We start from the raw sequence: 24,175 nt of genomic DNA, 5'->3' as shown, positions 1-24,175 counted from the left end.
GGTATACAGCGCCGTATAACAGCGGCTTATTTCGTATATAGAAAAGCTTATAGATAATACTACGAACATCCTTTCTACTAGAATATCTATCCTACCTAGTACCGTCTCGAATATAGACATTCTAGCCTTTTAGAATCTAATCGAGTGCTTTAAAATCCTTGTCTATAATCGTTATACGCTTCGCGTAGATAGCTATAAGGTTAACCGCTAAAATAGTATTAGTATAGTCCGAAAAGAGGTAGAAGAGAAATATACATTCGAAGATACGAACTAGGTAGGCTTCTATAGCCTCTTAAAGGGCGCCTATCGCGGAGGCTTAGAAGCGAAGGTCCGTTCTATAATCCTAGGCAATTTCGCGAACAAGTCGTTAGAAAGGAGCTTTGCGGATTAGGAGCTAAGAACTCTTCTAATACTGCCGAATCTTACGGAGGGCTACGGCTAAAGAAGGATTAGTAAAAAGACAGTAAGAATGCCGGCTACGCTACCGGCTACGCTGCCGGCTACGCTGCCGGCTATAAATAGGACTTACTTCCTAGGCGCTATCGACGCTTCGTACGATTGCTACTAGCAGTAGAAGCGCTAGTTGTCGTCTTACGTAGAGCCTTGCCCGCCGTTGTCTTACGCGGAGCCTTACTCGCGACGCCCTTTCTAGTACCGGAGCTAGCGGTAGTAGTAGCAGCCCTCTTACGTTGATATACTATACTCGTTCTACTATTTCCGGTCTTATTGCGACCCGTAGAAGTACTAGGTCCCTTCTTGCGAGGCGTCGTAACTTAGTTAAGTAGACTCGCTATTATAAAAGTCGTCGAATTAAGGAAAAAAGTGCGTTACGAAGGTATACGAAGGCGCGCGCGGAGCGAGGGTATTACGGAGGTAGTAGATATAGAGCGTAGAGGTATAGGTATCGATGCGAAGGTTAAATATAGCGGTAGTGTCGCGGTATCGCTAGGTAATAGAGTAAGCTTCGCGTAAGCCTATATTATAGTAACGTTAGAGTAAGGAAAGAAGGCAGGCACGGCTAAAAAAGGCAGGTACGGCTAAAAAAGGCAGGTACGGGAGACTTTGAAATATAGCCGGTATATATAGCCGGCATAGTAATAGGCGAAAGCCTCCTCTTAATAAATAGCCGGCGTAATAATAGTATCTTACTATAGTATAGATATTCTTTAGTAATGCCTTTACTAGCTATAGTAATCTTATAAGTAACCTAGGCCTATTGCTAGTAAATATAAGAAATATTAGGTAGGCTATACTAAACAAGCTAGTTATTTAGTAGGAAAAGGCCTACTACCGTCTCTATATACCGGCTACGAGTGCCGGCTATCGCTCTAAATTCAACTCCGCCCTATCTCGGAGGCTAAGGTACCGAGCGGAAACCCTATAGCTTATATTCACTCGGTTGTCGCGGAGCGCTTATAGGTAAGGTATTAGAAAAGAGTATAAAAAGTACGAGAAGAGTATCCTAGGATATAGGTCGTAAGTAAATAAGAGTAGTACGCCTAGTTATTTATATAGTACGTTACTCTATACGACTAAGAGCCTATATTATCTTATGCTTCGCTTATAAGACCTCGACTCTACTAGTATACTATCGATCTCTTCCTCGGTCGCTAATACGCTGTCTTAATTCTTCTTCGAGTTGCCGGACTTAGTACGTATCTATAGCTATATAATAGCGCTACGCATTATAGAGAATTTCTCGTTAAAGTTTCTCTCTCGTAGGCTTACTATCTACCTCGTAGTATAGAGGATCAAAGTGCTAATACTAAAGAATCTCCTTATAGTTAGGATGCTAGGGCTCCTTAGGACCTTTATGTTTTAGGTCTAAATAGAGACGTATTATAAACGTTCTATCGCCCTTTCGCTTACTACCCGCTAGGTCGCGATATACGAAGAAACTAATCTAAATGTAGCTCGTCTCTATAATAGCCGGGTGAATATAGAGCGCTAGGTTTCTACTTCGTACCTTAGATTTAGGGACGGCGCGGAGATAAAATCAGAAATATAGCCGGCACCTATAGCCGGCAAAAGGATGCGAAAATAGGCCTCCTCCTAGGTTAATCTAACGACTAAATACAATTTCCAACTAATCCGCTATAAACCGACGCCGAATTTTAGCTAGAAGCTATATATCTTTATTTTAAAGAGTAACCCGCTTCGTATAGATAGCAAGGAGGTTTAAAAGCTTAAGCTCGGTTACGAGAAATGCCTCTATAGCTTCCTAAAGAGTACTAATCGCCTTAGCCGTAAATCGTATACTAGACCGAAAATCTAATGTAATTTCTCGGACGAGTCGCTAGAAGGGAGTCTTAGGGATTAAAAGCTCGGTCCCTCTTTTGTTTTAGAAAAGCCGGATCTAGCGAAGGGCAATAGTACCTAGTTTAAAGCGCTACTTCTTTGTCGTCGAGTCCTGCCTTATTCCCTTTCTTTTAATAGAAAGATAACTTTTCTTCGCGATAGTCTTCGTCCGCCTACTCTTTTTAGCCTTCTCCTATCTATCTATAGCCTTCTTATTTTTCGGTACTGTTTTCCGAGGAACCCCCTTCCTTCGTATATACTACGGAGAGCCTTACTCTTCCGATATCTCGTTCTCGCTATAGTCTCCCTATACTTAGCTTACTTTACCCTTACCCTTTAGCCTCTAAAGATATTTATCTACGCGTTTAGGCGACGAGGGTATATTAGTAGGACCTAGAAAATTAATAAGTATATAATCGTAAGGAGACATTAATGCTTCTTGCCTTCTAGAACAAATAGTCTTCTATTAAACCGCCTTATTAGGTTATCGTTAGATTCGAATAAAGGATAGTAGCTTAAGGAAGGGGAGGTAGCCGGCTTAGGAAGGCCCGAAGAGCCGAATCCTTAAGGTATATTTGTCTTTAAGAATATAGGGAAAGGGAAGAAGGAGAGGAAGAGCGAATAGAGAATTAGAAATAGTCCGTAGGTAAGCGGGATCGGTTGCTATAGCAACTAGTCTGTTTAGGTCCTAGGAATTCGAAACACATTTCGGATATATACCGGCTATATATACCGGCTATATTACCTTATACGTAAACGCTTCGTCTCCTTAAAGCTACTCTAAGCCTATATACGTTTCCGCTTCTCGACCCGGTATCGCCTTCTACCTCCGCCCTCCTCCTCTTCGTTATCGCTAATTAGGGTTTCGCTTAGACTAAATTTCGTATTCTCTTCGCGCTCCTAGGTTTCTTCGATCTTAAGGTTTTCTAATTCCTCGATTAACTCCTTTAGTATAATCTTTAGTAACCTGCCTTAGCGATTCTAGTAGAGGAGATAGTATCGGAATACTATAATAGATTCGAAGGTAGTAGGCGAGTATATTCGATTAAAGCGGCCCTAGTAACGAGCGATACTAAAAGACCTCTTATAGCCTATGCCTACGCTCGGGATAGTAAGGACGTCCCGAGCGACCGACGCTATCGTTAGAAACTTAGGCTCTAACCGCTGCTATATAGCGAGAATATCGTCTCCGAATTCGTCTAGAAGACCGGTAAGATCTAGAGATTATTAGCCCTCTTTCCGAGCCTACGGGTTTATACTTACTCGCGCGCCGATAGAGATCGAACTCTTCTTTATTTACTTTAGTAGTTGCTTCCTCTTCTACCTCTACTTCCTACCTACGAAACAGGTATAATGTCGGAGCCTTCTAAACCTTCTTTTTCTTTATAGGAGCTATATTTAGACTAGTTTCTTTCCGACGCTCGTAGAATATCTTTTCTAGAACAGTCTAGTAATGCTTCGGCTATACCTCGTCCGCCTTCTATTCCGGCCTCTACTAGTATATATCCTTTTCTACCGGGTTAAGCAAGTACGCAACGCTATAGATATCCTCGAACGAGTTAAAGGTAGCACTGTAATATTTATATAACTTAGTATAGGAGGTGTCTATAGCTTTCGTTATAGCTACTTTCTAGGGAACGCTCTTCTTAGCTAGCTTAGCTACGGTTTCCTCGAGCTCGTTAAAGAGCTAGTTATAGTATATAAAGACAAGGTAGATCGTCGGTCCTCGGGTTCTTCTAATCGTAGTAGTAACCTTCGCGTAATGCTTACTAATATCGACGAGATACTCTACTTAGCGCTATTCGGCGGCGGTAAGGCCGAGCTACTTAATACCCTCGGAACTCTAATAGATCTCGAGAGCGGTACGTAAAGTATATCCCCTCGTAACTATATAGAAAGTCGAATCGAACCGGGTCTTAACGTCTTAGGTAAAACGGAGTAGGCGCTAAGGAGGCCGCTTTTGCTATCGCTTATTCTATACGATATTCTAGGCATCGGTTTTAGGGCGCTCGATTAGGTTCTTTTAAATAGCCTCGAATCGGTTATATCTCTATAAGCTCGAGTTCGTATATATTGCTAGACGACGAAGCTAGAGAAAAAGAGTTAGAACTATACTAGGTTGCCGGCTATAGGTACCGGCTACGGACAAAAGTTATACCTTATATAAAACGAGAGCGAGGCTCTCTGCCTTATCCCGTCTTATTGCTATAATAAGTTTCTCGACTTTCGACTTTGCTTTATCCTTATCTAGGATCTTCTATTAGTCGTCGTTTAATAGTGCAATTTTAAGCGTCTTAAAGAGGGCTCGGATCGCGATTTAAACTATATAAGCGAGGTAGGGAAACTTCTATAGGGATGCAACTAGTAACGACGTCGGCTCCGATTCGTTAGGGCTAGGGCTATTAATAGGCTCCTCTTTATCGTTATTATTATACGTATTGTCGTATGTATCCGGAATCGTAGCGAGCTTAATATTCGGAAGATTAAGCTAGATTATAGACCTTATAATCTCCTCTACGTACTCGACCCTATCGATACAATTAGTGATTTTAAAGACATATGCGAGTGAATTATATATACAACGCCTTATATAATGTTCGATTATTACTAGCGTTGTCCGTAGTAATCGAGATTAGTTTCGTTGTTACGCTAACCCTATCTATTGCCGTATAGACAAGCTTCGCTATATCCTTACTAGTATAGGAACCTAGAATTTTAGGGAATCCGATTATAAGTTCCTAGAGTTTCTAATCCGAATTAATAAAGTATAGTATAATCGAGAGGAAGGAGGCTCTTATAGTCCGGCTTAACTAGCTATCGATAGCAATAGCTACTCGGCGAGTATTACGGAGGATCTCCCGAATATCGTCTAACGCAGCCTCTTTGTTCTTTTCGAATATAATACGCTAGGTTATCGCGCCGAGAAATAGGGGAGGGTAGTTTATAAGATATAGGTATGTCTTCTATATAGACTCCCTTTCGTAGAAGTCTTCCGGAAGACCGTTTATAGCTAGCATTTCGTTTGCTAGTTGCTTAAAGTCTTCGGGGGAGAAATTGGTAGCCTTTAATCCTAGAGCTTCCTTAAGCGTAGCCTATAATAATTAGCTAGACCTCTACGGTTGATTCAAGTAGCCGGAATCTATAGCCGGAATCTGTAGCCGGAATCTGTAGCCGGCAGCTATAGCCGGCAGCTATAGCCGGCAGCTATAGCCGGCATTTTAGAAGACGTACCTCTTTCTAGAACGCTATATCTATATCAACTCTCCTCTCTCCTTAAGATTCCCGATACCGTTTAGAATAGAGATAGTTCGTAGGCGATAAGTTCCTATCTCCTAGTTTCGGGTATTTTAAGATTAAACCGCAGAAGTTGTAGATAATTACTAGTTAACCTTTAAGTCGAGAAGTCGTATAACGGTACAATGCCCCCTCTATAAAGAACTTCTAGAATATGTCCGTTCGCTCCTTACTCCCCTATCGTATCGAGTACTTCCGGAGTTTATACTCCTTCGAACATAAGTATAAAGGGAACTATATCTTATAGACCTATTAATTGAACTGCTCTATATACTCGGATTTCTAAAGATACGCCTAGCTAGCCTTTTCGAAGATTTCCGGGTTAATACTCGATGTTCTTATATCTCCGAACAACCTTCTGCTTAGACTCCGTAAAGGTAAGGACTAGGTAGTAGTACCCTATAATAAATTCCTACTACTAGGATTCGGAGAGGATAAATCTAGCCCTAATCGTCGTCTAGGACTCGATAGGCTCGAAGGTAAGTATACGACCTCCTCTCGACGTTGTCGCAATCTCGCTCGTATACTAGACTGTTTCGACTATCGTCTCGTTGTTACCCTTCCTAGTATAGCGCCTAGTATATATACAATGTCGGTCGGTATGTTTTAAGGTTTCGTACGGTAAGGTAAGGACTTAGGAGTAGTAGATGTGTACTAGTAGCTATAGGGAAACACCCTTTCTTTTATAGCATCGTATCGTTAGGAATAGCTAGGTAGTAAATAGCTAGCTACCTTTTTTTTTGTTTCCTAGCTACCTAACTACTAGATTTTTTTTCCTAGCTATCCTAGCTAGCCTAACTACTAGAATTTCTTTCCTAGCTACCCTAACTACCTGAATTTTGCCTTCTATACGGCGGCTCTCTCCTACTAACGGAACCGAGCTACTATACCTAACGAATCTAAGCTCGTTTTTAGTCTTAATCTATCCTCTTTCGGCATAAGATACTCGATAAGTAAATGCTTAGGCCGAGTCTAACTACGAAACCTAAGACTAACTAATAGCTCTATTAACTAATCCTAATCCTCGAACTCCTTCCGCTTCTTAGTAAAGACCTTAAAGAGCGCTCGAGCTTCTTCGGGTACCTACGGAGTAGTCGAGATAAAGCCGTATCGCTAAAATAGGTAATCCTTCGGAGGCTTATATAGAGATTCAGAGAATTCTAACGCTAACCTATCCTACTAGTAGCTTAGATTCCGGATATAAGCCCTCTCTGCCTTAGTAAAGATTTTATATAGCAGTAGTACTCTGCCTTCGAGAAACGCTTTCTATTTAACTGTTAGTATCTACCGGCTACGAACGCCGGCTATATATGCTAAGTATAGAATAATTACCTATACCCCTTCCTCCTATAGTAACACTTCTGCCGTCCCTAGATACCTAGCCCTAATCGTATTAATCGCAAGCTACTTTGCCTTTATAGATATAAAGGCTTCGCTCTAATACTAATAAAGAAACTTCTACTCTATATCGAGGATATAAAGACGACTAGTCTCGATTCTAATCCTTACTAGCTTTTCGTAGTAGCTTTAACTATAATTTTCTAGATTAATAGGACTTATATCTTAGCCCTTTACTAGTATCTCGTCTCTTTAACTATACTCGATCTACTCCTAGCGCTTATCGTCTATAGCGTTAGGCCCTAAGACTGTACCTATTACTAGATCGACGTATAGTATCTCCTCGCTTTTTTCAGTTCCTTTATTCGTAGTATTAAGCTCTATCGCGGTATCCTAAACTCTAGCATTATTGTTCTCGGCTATCTAAACATCTCCGTTACTATCGGTCGTATCGATAGAGGTAGCGGCTATAGGTCTAAATGCTATTAGTTAACGTGTTAAAGAAAAATATACCGGCTATAGCTGCTAGCTATAGCTGCCGGCTATAGCTACTAGCTACGGCCGCTAGCTAGATTAACTTACGCTACTAGAACTTTACGCTCGAAAACTAGCCGTAATTCTTTCCTCCTCTTAGCCTTCTCTTAGGTTGTCTTCTTATTCTAACCTTTACTTTTTTCTATAGGCGCTAGCTATCGATAGAATGCCTTATTCCGCGCCTTTCTTCTCTTATCTTTAGCTCTTTTATCCTTATCTATCTTGTCCTTTCTCTCGCGGTCTCGTACGGAATTCTTCTTCGTAAAGTACTCCTCTTTAGTCTTACGCTTTTTAGTTAGACGCTTAGGCAAAACAAACTCGCGGTCTTTAGTTCTATCTTCTGTTTAGCGCGCGGCGCGCTTCTCTCTTGCTATTATAAGGGAAAGGGGCGGGGGCGTAGCGTATAGTAGTTATTGTCGGTATAGGTATAGAGGAAGAAGTTAAAAGTATAAGAATATCGCGAAGCCCTAATTGTTGCCGCCTACGTAACGTTATATAGGTAAGCTTTCGCAACTACGGCAACTACGCCCCGGTAATAGCAACTACGCCCTAGTAACGGCAACTACGCCCTAGCAACGGCAACTACGCCCTAGCAACGGTAATAAAGCGTAGTAAATACAACCTAGTAACTATTATAGCCGGCAATCGTAGCCGGTAGTCGAATAAGAGTGTCCTTATAGCAAAACTACGCCCTAGCAACGGCAACTACGCCCTAGTAACGGCAACTACGCCCTAGTAACGGCAAAAGAGCGTAGTAAATGTAATAGAGTTACTATTATAGCCGGCAATCGTAGCCGGCAGTCGAATAAGAGTGTCCTTATAGTAAAACTAATACAGTCTCTAGTTCAAACTAGGAATCTATATAGTTCGAAAAAACTAAACCGGAACTAGGGAGCTAGTTCGCCGCTAAGAAACCAAACCATATACGTTTAGTAGTTCGGAAACCGAACTACTACGGGGTCTAGGGAGTCGAAATGGTTATCCTAGGTACGCTTTAGGTCTCTATTAATATACTATATAGCATAGACGACTAGCGAATAGTCGTCTAGCAGGGCCCTTAGTATATTCCGCTAGTTCAATTTACAATCGCGTATATAATTATTGTACTGCTTGCAGCTAGAGCTATTAAATACGGTATAGTCCTTAAGCTTAGCATCCTTCTTTTAAATAGAAGGTCCTGCTACTAGTTCTAGTCTAGTAGTAGTTGTTAGGGCTTCCTATAGGCGGCGAATCTCGAGGAGATTATCCTTTAGCTATTGTTCTTAACGTAGGGCAGTAAGCCTGTTTTAAGTAGCTTCTTAAAGTCTCCCTACTAGTTAAGGGCTAAAGGCTAGCTAGCTATATCGTCGATTAACAATGTTGTTAAGAATGTCGTTAATAGGCAATTCTAGATTATTACCTAGAATTATAGGTTCTTCTTTAATAGGCTCTCCGGTAGGCTCTTTAGTAGGAGGCACTTTAGCAGGCACTTTAGTAGGCACTGTGCTACTAGCGTTGTCGTTGCTAGCGCTGCTAGCGGCAGCACGGTTGTTGTTTCGTAATAAACCGGCTATTATAAGGGGCGATACTAATAATGTATTATTAGCCCCTAAGATACGGATATAGCGGAATTAGTAGATATCGGCCTAGTATACTTAACTTAGTATAATAGGCCGTATAGAAGGCCTTGCTTAATAATTAGTACGGTTGTTTCGATAGAATAGTACGTATAGGTCCTATTCTTTAGGCGCAATATAGTTAGATTAGTCTTATTCGTAGCTATACCGCTAAAAGCTTGAAATAAGGACTATCTAGCTACTGCCCTTAAAGGGTAGATCGAATACTATATAAGAAGGGTTATGTTAGCAGGTAGATAGGGTAGTCGTAAATTAGTATAGTATTTAATAGAGATCTAAGAGGAGAGGGAGGAAGGCAGGCTAGTTAACCTAACGCTAAGCGCCAAGCCCTGCCTAAGGCACTAAGACCCTAGCTTTACTCGGCCTAATTATATGCTAATTACGTATAGCCTCTTTAGCTCTAATATAGTATACTAATAGACGGAGCCGGGAAGCGAGGACAATTTAGAGTAAGGGTCGCAAAGGATTTTAAACCTAGAATAGGTAATAAGTGCTCCGATCTACTAACGATCTTATTAACTATAATCGATAGTAGTAGGATTACGGTTACCTCCCCCTTAGGCGGAGAGGGTTGTAAGAGCCTCTACTACTAGGGTATAGAGGTAGTCTAGAGGTACCTTCGAAGCACTAGTAACATTAGGGCCGTTATCTAGTAATTTTTCGTTAGTAGTTTCTAGCCTAATAATATACCGGCTATCTCTAAGCTAGAAGGTAGCCGATCTATTAACGATTGCCGTAAGGATACGACGAACGGGGTTATTCGTAAGAGCCTCGTAAGAGTCTCTAAAGGGCTTATTAGGCGCCTTAAAGTAGTCCTCCGGGTCCCCGGTAATCGGGTTCTAGATAAATGTTCCCTTCCGGAAAGAGATAAGAGGGTTAGTATCGGCGAGCTAGTCCTATCCTAAAACTATATCGTATTCGGTAAAGGTTCTAGCCTAGAAGGTTTAAGGGATAGTACGTTCGATACCTGTCTTATCCTTTACTATTAGGGAGAGGGAGTAAGCCTTATAGATCGTTATACGATTATTGTCGAGGAAAGTGACTTTCGGAGGGACTAGATCTAGCGGTACTAGGTCTAGGACTTTCGCTATATACTAAGAGATAAGGTTAACTTAGGTACTATAATCGATTAGTACCTTAAGGGTACGCGTAAGGCTCTTATAAGGCACCTCGACGTCGACGATAATACGTCGTTCTTTTCCTCTAGTATTAGGCCCTAGTCGTAGTAAGAAGAGGGAAGCGACTAGGGCTTCGTGTTTTCCGAATCCGTAGAGGCTTAGCTATCTCCGGCGGAAGGATTAGAGGTTAGGTTTACCGATCCGCCCTAGGCTTAGCCTCGGCTACGGTTTCTAAACTAACCCCGACCGCTACCTCTACCCCTAAGGCCCCTTAGAGATGCCTACGAGGTACTAGGAGGGGTATTAGTTCTAGAACTAGATGTTTGCTTAGAAGACCCGCTAGGATTACGAGCACTCTTAGTAGTATCTTTCTTCTTTATAGACTCTAAGTCTTCGATATAGTATGCCTCGTCGAAGAGGTTATTAATAGTCTAAAACGAGATTAGTTTGTTAATACGGATAATCTCTACTTAGATGTCCTTTAGAAGCTTAGTATAATAGAAGTCGATACGTATAGTTTTATACGATCTATCTTTAGGAAAACTATACTCGATTTAGCTTTCGACCTTCTTTATATAGGCGTAGAACTTTATTACTAGCTAATTAGCGTAATATATAGTACCCTAGTAGGATATAGCGTTCTTAGCTCGTTATATAGCCGGAGGCCTAATAGTGTCTTTAATAAGCTCTTTATACTCGGACTATCTAAACTTAGTATAGTTATCTATATACGATTAAACACGTCGTTTAACGGTAGCAGTAATCTCTACTAGCTTAATCTTACTAGTCGCCTATAGAGTACGTTAGGTACTATCTCGATCGGTATAATTTATATAGAAGAAGCGGGCCTCGTATACTTAGGCCTACTTAAGAAAAGCTTAGTTGTTTATAGTAAGAAGCTCTAGAGGATCTTTCTTAAAGAGCTTAATTAAGGGGTCTCTTAGAGGCCCTAGAGGTATACCGTACCTACGAGGTACTAGCGGGGCCTATAATCTCGTCGACGGTCTCTACCCTCTTCCTTTTAATAGCAATCTTGCTCTTAAAGGAGGCAAGGAGATCTATAAGGGTTTTACGCTTCTAAACGTAAGTGTCGAAGGCTTAGCCTTCTAGTTCCTCTAGTAGTAAGGCATCGAGGGCATTAATAAGTCGAGAAACTCGATTAATGTTATTCTTTACTATCTGCTAGGTATTAGCCTAAGGGTTTAGGTCCTAATCCCCTTCTTTAGGACTAGATTCTATATAGCTACTTATACGGGAGCTACGAGGTCCCTTTAAGGTACTTGCGGTATCGTCCGGAGTAACGTCGTTATTTTCTTCGTTATTGTCCTAAAGTTAGTCCCTAGGTCCGGTAGGGAATGTTTGTTCTAATACTAGAGGGTCGATATTAGGACCTTTTCCTTTAGATAACGATATACCGGTTCCGCCGGCAGCCTTACTACTTCCTTTAGGAGGTATAGTACTAATAAGTAGGTAGTACTACGTTAGGAGTAGGTACGTTAGTTAGAGGTGCTTTCGGGTAGCTTAGAGGCACCTTAAAGGGGCCTAGTAGATGCTAACAACGTAGGTACTACTATTTAGAGGTCGTACTTAGTACGGCTATACTCCTAAGAAGGATTCGGAGGCGATATTCTATAAGGAAGTAGTATATAGGGAGTATTAATACAAGCGAATAGTAGTCTTAGCATTTAACGATATCGTCTAAGAAACGAGCGATTCTTAAGGTAGGAATAGGCGCCTTATCCTATAGTACTAAGAGTTAGGTAACTCGGGGCTACCGGCGAGGCACCTCTAGGGTGCCTTATAGGTGCCTAGTAAGGGTCTCGGCGGTATAGAAGGGTATTCCCTTATACTTATATAACTATAGTAACCGCGTACTCGATATACTAGTCCGAAAACAGCTAGCTAGGGCTTATATAGCTAATCGTAATTAAAGAAAGGAGAGATAGTATAAGGTAGTACGTAAGCTTAGTATTGTTAAGTCGCTACTTAATAACGTAGAAGAGGCTTAGCCGCTTCTAACCCCTATATTGTTATAGGTAAGTAACGCGTACGCAGATACTAGATATAAGACTTAATAGGTTCGATAAAGAGCTAAGTCTATCTACGTAAATCCGAATAGTTTTATATAGTACGCTAAGCGCTAAGCAGTAGGTTAGAGTCGCGTAGGCCGAATGCCTAAGGCTAGCGCTTTCTACCTAGGGCGTAGCCCTTTATATATATATTCTAGAAATATCTCTTATAATCCGAAAGAAGCGAGTTATATATTACCGCTAATTCCTTAAGACTAATTAGCTAAGAACGATTTATACTAATAAGTTTCGTCTTTAGCTTATTTTTCTAAAAACATAGATTACGCGGCTAGCTAATAATATTAATAATCGAAGCTACTCTAATATAAAAAGCCGAGACCTTATATTTTTAAGAGTCTATCTTAGGCCTTAGCTTTTAGCGTTAGACCTCTAATTAAATTTTATTATTATTAAGCTATCTAAGGACGAAATATAGACTAGCTAATACTATCGCGAGAATATCCTATTTTTAGTTATACTATTTCGCTTAGCGCTTAAAATAGAATAGGGCGGCAGCTCCTTTTTATTAGTTAAAAATAATACGCTATATTATAGGGCGGCGCTAACTGCTAAAGTATATATAGATATAGGGACTAACCGTATAGTACTACTACCCTATTCGTCGGAGCTAAACCTAATTAAGAATATATAGGGCTATTAAAAGGATCGGATTAGTAAGCGAGTACCGCGACTAGCTATATTTACAGAGCTCTAAGATACGACTAAGTAAGAGTAGCGTAGAATTCTAAGGAGTTATTTTTAAAATTTATTTAACTCTATATAGAAGCGTTATAAAATAATTATCGCTTCTAACGGTTACCTAATCGATTATTAGCTAGCTTTATTTAGCCTCTTAATTAAATTTAGTTAGCGCCGCGCTAGCAGGGATTACCGCCGTCCGCTATCTCGCTTAATTAGGGTGTATATATAACAAGGTTTCGATCCGATCAGGGTTCGGGCTCGACACCGAAACTCTATATACGCCTCCAAAAGAACTGTCAGGCTCCTTTCGCACTCTCGTAGTAGATATGCTTGGAAGGAGACAATCCTGGACGTTTGCAGCTTTGACTTTGCAATATAGGATAAGCCGTAATGCTATAGCAGACGAATATCACTCAGCGACGAGCTGATCAACGCTGGCTGTAGGCTGAGCAGCCAGTTACCACCAAACGATATCCCTACTCCTCGTTGTCCTTACATCGAAGTCGAGGGAGGCTCCTTGAAGAGGAGACCGTCCCTGAGAAAATCTCTCGGCCCACCTTGAAACCCCCCTTGTGAGTAGATTGAGAGCATAAGCGATCGACCATTACGAATGAACGACCCACTCGAGCGCAAAGTGTTCCATTGGCATGATGTTGTGGTCCAGTACACCTTCAGATTGATGAAGAGATGTGAAATCATCACAGCTGATCCTTGATTTCTGACCGCGGCGTGTGGGTTGACGGGATCGAGTTTCGAAAGTTGACTTCCGCGTAGGACTGCTTTGCTCGGTTCCCAACCTGTAAGATAGAAAGCTGGACCAGATGCGTCCGAGATCCGTATTCGGCCGGTCAGCAGGGCACTGAGCTCAAGCGAGACTTTCTTCAAGAGCCATTGTTTCTGCTTTTGATCATCGAGTTCTCACTTCCCAGTCTTCCCTTCATACATCGTTCGAAGCCTGTCCCCATCAAATTTGGCAACGAGGATATTGCACGTCTGATAGGAGCTACTGCAGATTCCCTCTCCCGAAGGATCAAGATGCAGGGATGGCAAGGTCCCGGGATGACGCACGAGGGTGGAAGTGCACTTTGCGCATTTGCATAACATGACTTCTGCCTTGCTGCTTATAAATTCAGCAAATTGGTCAATGTACTTCCACATCAGACTTTGATCTTTGCTGATCAGCTGGCGAAAGTCATTGACCTTCATGAGAGCGAAAATATGCTTCTTTTCCAACTCGCTCGCGACTGCCAAATCCTTCTCCGAGAAAGCGTGCTCGCGGATATGCATTATGGCATCGAAGACGGCCTGCGGCTCTGCAATCACACTCGCGTGAGAAACAAATTTCTGATTAGCAATTGCAGCCACGCCAGGCAAAAGATATTTCTCGGCCGTCTTTGCTATCTCTAGCTGGAGAGTCCATTCGTGGTCTTGATCGTTGTTGTCTTGCTTGGTGTATAGGTATTTCAAGATCGCTTCAACTGCGTCGGGATGGTCGCCTTTCAGCTCAATTGTTTTCTGCTGGCTTTCCGCGAAATGACTGCCGGGGCCACAAAGCTTTTTGAAGTACTCGGAGGTTGTGCACAAGATAATCTTATGGCAGAACACCTCTCGACCGCTGAATCTGATAGTCACGTCTGAGTAGTCTGGCTGGTTGTAGAGGGTGGCAGTCTGCAGAGCCATGGCAATTGTTCGTCACTGCCTGCATGGAAAGTTGATGAGGAAGATACGGATCAGTTGGATGGCTGGGAGATGAAATGAGACGCTATGACCACCATGATTATGTAATCACGCCTGAGGAAGATGTCTTAGTAACATGTCTGCGTCTCATGCTCGTCGCCTGGCATCGGCTCTCTCCATCTCGCTAGTTCGCCTTGCCTCTGTTCCCCGGCGAGTCCAAGACGTCATGCTGCCGATCGCAGCTTGCTCAAAAGGATACTCTCTGTGGCAGTTGAACATATCCCTACGAGGCTGTAGTCGCCGTACCATCGCGCTCACAATTCATCAGGTCCAATCGTGAGCCTCTTACTCCTTCGAGCCGTTGAACTTCTATCGTGCTGGCTGCTTTGGCCCTTGGCCCTCTCGTGACAACGACAAGCTGCTACTGTGGGAACTCTAGAGAACCCAAAAATCTTCAAGAAGGCAACCTGCAGCCTCGACGCCTTCAAACGCCGGAGATGTGGCGCGGGCTCTGGAATTGCTGATATGGCACTAGAACACGCCGGAGTGGGGGCCTGGAAAGAGTGCATTTATCCGAGCGAAGCCGGATGTTTTTAGGCCGAAGTTGGAGTGTTCGAGGAGCTTGCGACGAGGACACGGAAACGGAGGTCTAAAAACAGTAGGCGAGCGGCGGATAACAATCAGTCTTAGCAGCAGTGTAGAAGGCGTATTGCGAGGGTCGTCTACGGAAGGGGTTGAATCTGAAGATACGCTTATACAAATTCAGCTATAGCCTCTCATTGGTCGAAAAAGAAAACGAAATCACGTGCTCGTAGCCTTAGGCCTTCGACTCTTACGTTACTTCCTTGCAAGCGCGACAATAACAATAACAACAAAGCACAACGATATAACGACACTATGCGCCGACGACACTATGCGCCAAAGCGATACGCTAAATCTGCGATCGTACGACGAGACGACGGCAGCACGCACCGCACGTACCGCACGCACCGTACGCACCGCACGCACCGTACGCACCGCACGCACCGTAGGCGCCGTACAAGACATACAAAACAGAAAGAGATTGGCATAGCTTAATATTGGCCCAAGACTAGATTGTTATCCGCCGCTCGCCTCCGGCTTCGCTCGGCTATCCTGACCTGCACCGCGGGTCTACGGATACTTTATATCAGATGACTGGAGCATCCAAACTCCTAGTGCTCGACAGTCCAAAGAAATATGCTGAGCAGATAGGCATCCATCTACACTCTGAACAACTAGAACATCTCTCCACTCCCTTAGTCATTTAGAAATTGCCCTTCAACGCGGTCGAGAACTCTGGGAACTTGCTATGCTCTAGCAGCGGCCTCCCTTACTTGCCCTCAAATGCCCTGTTCATCCAAGCAGCAGTATATCCCGCCAGAATCTGCACTATTGTAGCAGGCCGAGTTGTGCCAAATTAGCTAGCAACATCTACTCCAGCCGCTTGCATTCATGTAGGCACATTCGAGAAAGCCTTATGTGTTATGTTCGCGACATTGACCCACAGCTTCGGTCCATGCAGCTGTGGCTACGATTTCGCCCAAATAGGTGTTTTCGAAGGATCAATGTTGGCTTCACCTATAAACAATACTGGCTCATTTGGCCGTGCAGCTCAAGTGTCATGATCTAACATCATTCAATGACACCGGTGTTCCGTTCATGTCTGAGCATATTATGATGTTATTTCTCCGATACCTTATCTCTCTTGATGCTGTAGGTGGTTAGATCGACAGTTCTGTTGGTGAAGGACGCGTTGTGAGGTGAAAGCAACGCTCGGACCACGCATTGAGTATGTAAGCAGTGTCTTATCGATAAGATGCTCTCGTCATGGTCTCTTTGGCCTCATGAATCTCACTCTCTTTCTTACTCTTGATGTTCAAACCCAAATTGCACTGTGAAATAACATGTCAGATTTCAGAAACTTGCGAAATCTGAAACAGCAATAACTAAAAGTCTGCTCGTGGAAAAGACGTCCATAATGCAGCTACTACGAAAGCCCCTCACATCTATCGCTCGAGCGAAATCGATACTACCGGCGAGTCGCACGCTACTACAACAAAATACTGCCACTCGCACCTTTAGAAGTTCATCACGATATCATGCCGCGCTCCTCCCACCTCTGAACCTCCCCAAATGGCTCTCCGAGAATTCCCATCTGCTCAAGCCTCCAGTCAACAACTTCTGCGTCTACAACGATCCTCTCACAGTCATGGTTGTCGGCGGCCCGAACGCGCGAACAGACTACCACATAAACACAACACCCGAATTCTTCTACCAATACAAAGGCCGCATGCTCTTGAAAACGATCCAAAACATCGACGGAGTCGAGACTTTCAAAGATGTGTACATTAACGAAGGCGAGATGTTCCTCTTGCCAGCAAATACTCCGCATAATCCCGTACGGTTTGCGGATACCGTTGGAGTGGTGATTGAACAGCCCAGACCCGAGGATAGCTTGGATCGACTGAGGTGGTATTGTCAGAATTGTGGGACGAAGGTACATGAGGCGGCTTTTCATTGCACGGATTTGGGGAGTCAGATTAAAGAGGCGGTTAATGCTTTTAAGGCTGATGAGCAGAAGAGGAAGTGTGGGAAGTGCGGGGACATTTGTGATACTGCGCCGAAAGAGGAGGCTATAGAGGCTATGCGGACAGGATCGTGATACAGAGGCTATGCACGCAGAGCGTCTGGGTTTTGAAGACCAATGGCAATGATTTGGGCCATGATTCGGTCTGTCCTAGCGCATTCTATAATGGCAAAAAGGCTATCTCAGCTTCCCAGCTAGGCCGAAATGGTAGCAGAAGGATCGACTACATTGCCGGCCATATCGGCTGTGGACAGTGGACAACCCTCCCAGGTGATGTCGTTGTCATCTTGATTGGCGCAAAGGTCCCTTTCGTGCTTATGCTACAGCCAGATGGATGATAATCACTCATTGGAGATTGCTACATTGATGGCATAATGGACGGAGAAGCAGTAGAAGAGACAGAAAGGGGTAAGCTCCAATTTGGAACATTCGAGTTGTGTTGATCATCTTGAGTTCCTGAAAATGCCAAACGGTTGCTCAAACCTCGTCCTGGCATTCTCTCGTGCACGAAACTCGGCGCACAGATACCTATTGCAGGGTTCAATGTCCCCATTCGTGAACACTCTCTGGGCAGTCAGACGATGAATCTCAGAGATCAAAAGCGCAAGAGAAACAAAACCCTCGTTCTGCCGGCAGAATATAATGTTGTCCATGATCCGCGTATCAAGAGCAACTGCTCGTCAACCCCAAGACCTCCGAGGCCTGCGAAAGATTCTCGGGATTTATTCCCGCTTACCTGGAATAAAGTCCCTCGCATCTGAAGCCAAATTCGACTCGATGAATATCTTACCACTCGAAAGAAAAACTAGAGACCAGAAGACCAGCTAATTCAACCCCCTCCCACCAACGTTCAATCTCCCAAAGAAACTTCCTCTCCCAACGCGGGATCCACTATACCATCATCTCATCAGCCCAAATCCTCTCAACCTTCTTATCAGACAGATATTTGAGGACTTACACCGCGGACCTCATGATTTTTCCCTGTCTTTTACAGTCATACGCCTTTAGGTAGGGAATCTTTAGTACATGTACGAATTTCTGAAGCCTGAATGAAAGAAGGGTCTTACTCTTCCAGCTGAGCTACGAAGATGTTAGTGCCTCATGCAACGAATGATAGGAGGAATGGCGGTGGGGTGTAACGTACCTTACCATTGAGAGTGGGTTAGAATAAGAGATTTTGACTAGATGGATGGGTTATGGGAAATGTGTTATACCTAGAGATGTGGGGTGGGTGGGTTAGGAGATATGGGTATAAGGTGAGAGAAGGAGTTGATGTCGTTTTTTTAATTTTCTAATTCTATTCTACTGCTGTCCAAAATTCTATTTCGTGCTACCAAAAATCCATCTCCTTGTCGAAAAAAAGCGTCGGTATAGTTCTTCTTCTATCCTCGATTACATGTACTGTAGAAATCCAACGACGGGCCGCAGGGGTCTTCAGACTCGAGCCACGGTGGGTAGAGGTCGTAATCCGTGGAAGCCTCGCAGTGCTTGCGAAGAGACTCGAGACAGGCTTTTCTCTCCTGCTCGGAAAGCCAAAGCCGAGGCTGAGGCTGAGGCTGAGGCTTAGGCTGAGCCTGGGCCTGAGCCTGGGCCTGAGCCTGGGCCTGAGCCTGAACCTGAGCCTGAACCTGAGTCTGAGTCTGAGTCTGAGTCTGAGTCTGAGTCTGAGTCTGAGCCGGAGCCTGAGCCTGAACCCGAGCCTGGAGCTTTGGAATGACCGTGAAACTCTCACAGTTGCGGCAAATTGCGTGGGAGTGCATAGCTTCGAGTTGGTTTCCACAGCCCCGGCACGGGAGACCTCCCATGTTCATGATATCTTGCTCGGTCATGGTAGATGCGAAGCTAATAGCCTCCGAAGTTGCGGACGAGTCACTATTAGACCGTGAATGAGTTTGGTCGGTATCGGAGGCAGCAAGCATAGAGTCGATTGGAGATTGGCGGTCAGGCGTTGGGGCCTGAGGCTGAAAGTCTTTCTGAGGACTTCTCGGGTGCTCCACATGTTTTGGATCCGGTCGAATTTCTACAGCGTGACTCTGCTTAGGAGGAATTTGGAACAGAGGCTGTTCGGGAACGAAAGCAGAAGCTGAGGCCGAGAGCCTTTTAGACTGTGGCGACAATTGTTGACACTGGATGGGCAGGAGACCGGCTGCTGTCATGATCTTCTGAACTTGCTCTTTACGTTCCCAGATGCCGATTGGTGAATACTTGACCGATGTTCCGACCAAGATAGGATTTCTGGCGAAACTCAGTCTCATACCAGCCTGTCGCCCTATGGTCTTCAAGTGGGGGAGAAATTCGCCATCCATATTCTCTTTGGCTCTCATCGCATCTAGTGTGGTGTGGAATTGTACAAGCGCTTGCGGTGTCCCATCGTGCGACTTGACATAGCTTCGGCGAAAGCCAAATTGGGTCTTGAAGCACTCATCAAGTTCAGTTGTAAGGAGCCGTTCATAACATGCGTCGATGTGAGCCTTGTAGCAGGCCGTTGATTTCGCTTCATGGATTATCGCCAGAAGGTTGCCGATGTAGAGGGTATCGATTGGGTCTCGGCTAGCATCAGATTCCTGGCGTTTCTTGATTCGCTGCGCCCGTTCTGCAGCAATTGCTTTCTTCTCGGCCTTCGAGATTGATTCTGCATTTGCCCGCTCTAGGAATGGTCTTGGAATGTCTTGACGGTCGAGTGCGACAGGCAAGGCTCTAATCGCTCGCCAGTCCCGTTCCCAGGGGCGACCTTGATGTTGCATCCGGACTCCACGTGCCTGCAACATGTTCAAGACTGTAGTGTGGTTGGTGAAGTCTGTGTTGTTGTGCTCGTAGATGTTGTCGTAGTGGTTGGTGAACGGAATGCCCTACTGAAGCCGGGCGGACGTTGCGATTGTGGTTTGAACATCGCAGTGAAAGGAAGACCGTAACTGATATACGGATGGAAGTCTGACTGACACCATCTAGTCCTCAGTATTCCTGAGGACGTGTTATGCTTTGTTCCCAAAAGCTTCCAGAACGGCAAGCTTTCCTCCACACCTGAGGACAAGTCCACCCGCAAGGAGAAGAGCAAACGCGAAAGTGTCGAGATCTGAGTAGCCCGAATACACATGAGACGTCTCCATTTCGTGCAAGGTTCACAGCTAGGTCGACGGTGAATGAGATAACCGCAATGCTTACGCTAATCCTGCTCATCGAGATCATCCACTCATCGACCTCTTGGGCGGATGATATCTCCCTCCACAATGCCCCCGCTACCCTCGTGAAGCACCATTGCCTCCCTCCGCCGTCTCCTTCTCTCAGCCTCTGCACTGCCAGTGTTAGAGGGTCGAGGGTGCGGGAAATTATCCCACCCGGCGAATCTGGCTTGTCTAGCCAGGTCATCATGGCTTATTTCGTTAAGCGCTTCGAGCTCCTCCAGACGAGCTACAACGCCGGAATCCAACATTTCCTCGTCGGGACTTTCCTCGGCCAGCATATCCCACTCACTTCGATCCATCATTGGCATTTGATTGCGTGCGCGGTCAAAAGGCAAATTGCCGTAGCCGTCGGCGAGATCCAGGCCCCACTCCTGTAAGAAGCGCACAGCTTGACGAGCTTGGCGACGAATGTCCTCATCTCCGCTGAGCAGGTCGTTTCTCAGAATGTCAGAGGCACCCGGCCAGGACGCAAAGCGCTTGATCACGATATGCTCAGCAGAAGATGCGATAGACCGGTTCGGATGCTTGATAAGAGTGCGCAGAGTGTGCAGGGGAATTGCTAGAACCGTTAGCGGTCGGAGTGTGGCATTGATTTGGTCGTGACATACAGTGCTCGGGATGGCCGGCGTCCTCCTTCTCGCTGGGATATTGATCGGCGTCGAGCTCAGTCAGACGAACGACATCTTGCATGGCATTCTGCACGCCCTTGGCCGCGAAGAAGGCGAAGATGCCGAACGCAAACCACAGCCACTTGTCGTCGATACGATGCGCCATCTGTAGCCTAGCTCATTCCTTGGCAGCCTTGACGACCGGTATACTGTGTGCAGGACCGAGCTTGGCGGTACTTGATGCCACTGCCTCCAGAGTCCAACACGCTTGCCGGCGAGGCAATCATTTTGTGTGGATGACCACTGGGAGAAGGTGTGTGGGAGATTGAAAGAAGCGAAGCTTCAACACCTCGGCAGCTTGCAGGCATCGGACCGAACTCCGTCCCGAGAGCCCCACTTTCTCCCGGGATCTCGAGAAAAAGTTCACGACCAGAGAGTCGTCTTCCATCTTTTGCATGTAACGCTCACCTCGCCACAATGCCCGCGTCGCAGTTGAAGAGGCTGAAGCAGTCGCTGAGAGACCAGGGAATTACAGGACCTCAGAAGTCAAAGAAGCAGAAGAAGCAGCTCTCACAGCAGCAGAGGGACAAGCGCAACGACCGAGCCGCCGCACTACAAAATATCCGCGATTCCTTCAACCCATTCGAGCTCAAGCCGACGAATGCGCGACCCGAGAAATTCCAGTCGGCCACTCAGAATGGGGCGAAAGGCGCGTACAAGGCGGTCCTGCACCGGCCTGGCGTCACCAAGTCGGCGGGAGAAGAGATGCGACGGTCGACGCTGCTTCCCGAGATGAGAAGACGAAATAAAGTGGGTGGGCTTGTGGATCGCAGGATTGGCGAGGGCGATGCGCAGATGACGCCTGAGGAGAAGGCCGCGCAGAGATTTGCCAGAGAGAAAGAGCGAGCTGCCAAAGGAAAAAGTCTTTTCGACCTGGAAGCCAGCGACGAGGAGACTGGTGGTGGATTCAAGCTTACTCACGGCGGCAAGGGCCTGGAAGCTGTAGAAGGCGACGACTTTGGTGAGAGTGTCAGCGGCGGCAGCGACGATGAGAGCGATGACGCCTTCATGCGAAAGAAGAGGCGGCGCTCAGATGTCGAGGACGACGAAGAGGCCGGAGATGTAGCAGAAGACCAGCCGGAGCGAAAGAAGACGAAAAAAGAAGTCATGGAAGAGATTATTGCCAAAAGCAAAATGCACAAATACGAGCGACAGAAGGCGAAAGAGGACGACGATGACTTGCGCGAAGAGCTCGACAAAGGGTGGGGAGATATTGAAGCACTTCTGCAGGGAGTGAAGAAGCCGCCTCCACCTCCCAAACAGTCCGCGTCTGCAGCTCCCTCGAGCAATGGTCCCACAGTCAATCCCGACCGGCAAAGGCTTCTCGACGGCATGGACCGTGACAAGGCAGATAAGGAATATGATGTGTATCTGAAAAAGCTTGCGAATGAGGCAAGAGCACAGCCATCAAACAAGAGCTTGACTGCGGAGGAGAAAGCTGAGAAGGAGGCGAAGAGGCTGAAAGATCTTGAGGAGAAGCGATTAAAGCGTATGCAGGGCGAGGAAGTGTCCGAGGATGATGCTGAAGCAAAGAATGAAGACGTTCAAGCTGAAGGAGACGAGGACATTCCAGATGAGGCCGCAGATTTTGGTTTCACGTCGACGATACAGCCCAAGAAGCAGAAGACGGAACAGCTTGTACTGGATGACGAGGACGAATTTGCCCTGGAAGACGGTTTGGTTGCGAGCGAGGACGAGATCGAGGATGTTGAACTAAGCGATGAGGAGGAATCTAGAAGCGACGACGAGGATGAAGTTGACGGCGAGCAGAAGCCTCCTGCGGACGAAGAGGATGAATTCGTCAAGGATATTCTCGGCACAGACATGGTTAAGTCGGCATCTGGCGCGAACGACACGCCAGTATCGACTGGCCCTCGAATCTCATATACATACCCTTGTCCGAGGTCCCACGTGGAGCTTCTGGACGTTATCAAGAATATTCCGGTAGAGCAACTGACAACTATCGTCCAGCGCATCCGAGCACTCTATCATCCTTCGCTGTCAGCTTCGAACAAGGAATGCATGGGAGACTTCTCATCTGCCCTAGTGGACCACCTATCTTGGATGGCTGATCAAAATCAACCCATGGTGATCATTGAGCAAATAATTCGCCACCTGCACTCTTTGTCACGAACTTATCCCAATCTGATCGGCGAAGCATTCAGGCGGCACATTGCCGCTTTCAGCGAACGTGGCCAGCCAACTTCAGGCGATCTGGTGCAGTTGACTGCGATCGGTTCGATCTACCCAACAAGCGACCACTGGCATCAGGTTGTAACACCAGCCATCACTACCATGGCAAAGTGGCTTGCTCTAAACGCTTCTTCAACGTCAAAGCCGCTGAGTGCCAAGACATTGTCAATCGGCGCTTTCCTCGTGGCACTTTGCTTGAAGTATCAACGTCTCAGCAAGCGGTATATTCCCGAGGCTATCAGCTTCACACAGCGTGCTCTCGCAAGCAAAGTCGATTTTGCTCTGCTTGCTACACATGTAGTCAACCTGACTGCTATGGCAGACCTCTGGAAGGACAAGACCGCATTCATCGAAATCTTCAAGCCTAGCTTACCACTTCTGAAGCGACTCAACCAAAAAGGCGCTCACACTCACATATCAGTCTTGATTCAACAAGCAAGGCAACAGCGTCGACCTCTTGAGCTCCATCACCACAAGAAACTACCCATTCGAACCTCAATACCTAAATTCGTGGAGGACTTCAACCCTGATAAGCACTACGATCCAGACAAGGAGCGCAGTGATGCAAACAAGCTGCAGAAGGAATACAAGAGGGAGAGGAAAGGTGCTCTTCGCGAGCTTCGGAAGGATGCGAACTTCATTGCGAGAGAACAGCTCAAGGAGAAGAGAGAGCGCGATGCTGAGTATGAGAAGAAGTACCGTAGGCTCATTGCGGAGGTGCAGAACGAGGAGGGTCATGCTGGTAAGGAATATGAGAAGGAGAAGAACAGGCGGCAGAGGGAGAAGAAAAGGTAACAACCTATCAAGATGTACTAATGTGGAGAAAGTTACCACGAGAGCTTTAAAATTACTTGATCGCGGACTCTCGGGGCGGATAC

The 24,175-nt window shown here is 45.5% G+C and overlaps 4 protein-coding genes across 4 annotated transcripts; 2 read left to right on the top strand and 2 right to left on the bottom strand.

The window, feature by feature from the left end:
* Positions 1 to 13,851: 13,851 nt before the first annotated feature.
* MYCFIDRAFT_204749 (uncharacterized protein) lies at positions 13,852 to 14,661 on the bottom strand. The gene has a single exon (XM_007931828.1). The coding sequence runs from the start codon at positions 14,647 to 14,649 to the stop codon at positions 13,888 to 13,890; it is 762 nt and encodes a 253-aa protein (XP_007930019.1). The 5' UTR covers positions 14,650 to 14,661; the 3' UTR covers positions 13,852 to 13,887.
* A 1,984-nt stretch (positions 14,662 to 16,645) lies between these two features.
* On the top strand, positions 16,646 to 17,329 carry MYCFIDRAFT_143139 (uncharacterized protein; the record flags this gene model as incomplete). Its single annotated transcript, XM_007931827.1, has 1 exon — positions 16,646 to 17,329. One exon carries the CDS (start codon positions 16,646 to 16,648, stop codon positions 17,327 to 17,329), a length of 684 nt encoding a protein of 227 aa, XP_007930018.1.
* Positions 17,330 to 20,336: 3,007 nt separating this feature from the next.
* Positions 20,337 to 21,335, bottom strand: MYCFIDRAFT_204748 (uncharacterized protein). Its single transcript, XM_007931826.1, has 2 exons — positions 21,045 to 21,335; positions 20,337 to 20,995 (listed from the first exon to the last, which is right to left on the bottom strand). Exons 1-2 carry the CDS (start codon positions 21,208 to 21,210, stop codon positions 20,445 to 20,447), a joined length of 717 nt encoding a protein of 238 aa, XP_007930017.1. The 5' UTR covers positions 21,211 to 21,335; the 3' UTR covers positions 20,337 to 20,444.
* Positions 21,336 to 21,519: 184 nt separating this feature from the next.
* MYCFIDRAFT_167141 (uncharacterized protein) lies at positions 21,520 to 24,074 on the top strand (the record flags this gene model as incomplete). The annotated part of the gene is made up of 1 exon (XM_007931825.1): positions 21,520 to 24,074. A coding segment is annotated over one exon (2,555 nt), but the record flags the coding sequence as incomplete, so codon positions are not given.
* Positions 24,075 to 24,175: the final 101 nt, after the last annotated feature.

The sequence above is a fragment of the Pseudocercospora fijiensis genome (assembly GCF_000340215.1).
Source record: "Pseudocercospora fijiensis CIRAD86 unplaced genomic scaffold MYCFIscaffold_8, whole genome shotgun sequence".
Lineage (NCBI taxonomy): Eukaryota > Fungi > Ascomycota > Dothideomycetes > Mycosphaerellales > Mycosphaerellaceae > Pseudocercospora > Pseudocercospora fijiensis.
The sequence above is the reverse complement of the archived record's forward strand: the minus strand, read 5'-3'. Positions and strand labels throughout refer to the sequence as shown.

Coding starts and splice junctions, on each gene's coding strand:
- MYCFIDRAFT_204749 (XM_007931828.1), bottom strand. CDS start 14,649: ATGGCTCTGCAGACTGCCACCCTCTACAACCAGCCAGACTACTCAGAC.
- MYCFIDRAFT_204748 (XM_007931826.1), bottom strand. CDS start 21,210: ATGGCGCATCGTATCGACGACAAGTGGCTGTGGTTTGCGTTCGGCATC. Junction 20,996..21,044: donor CGCCGGCCATCCCGAGCACT/GTATGTCACGAC, acceptor TAACGGTTCTAG/CAATTCCCCTGCACACTCTG.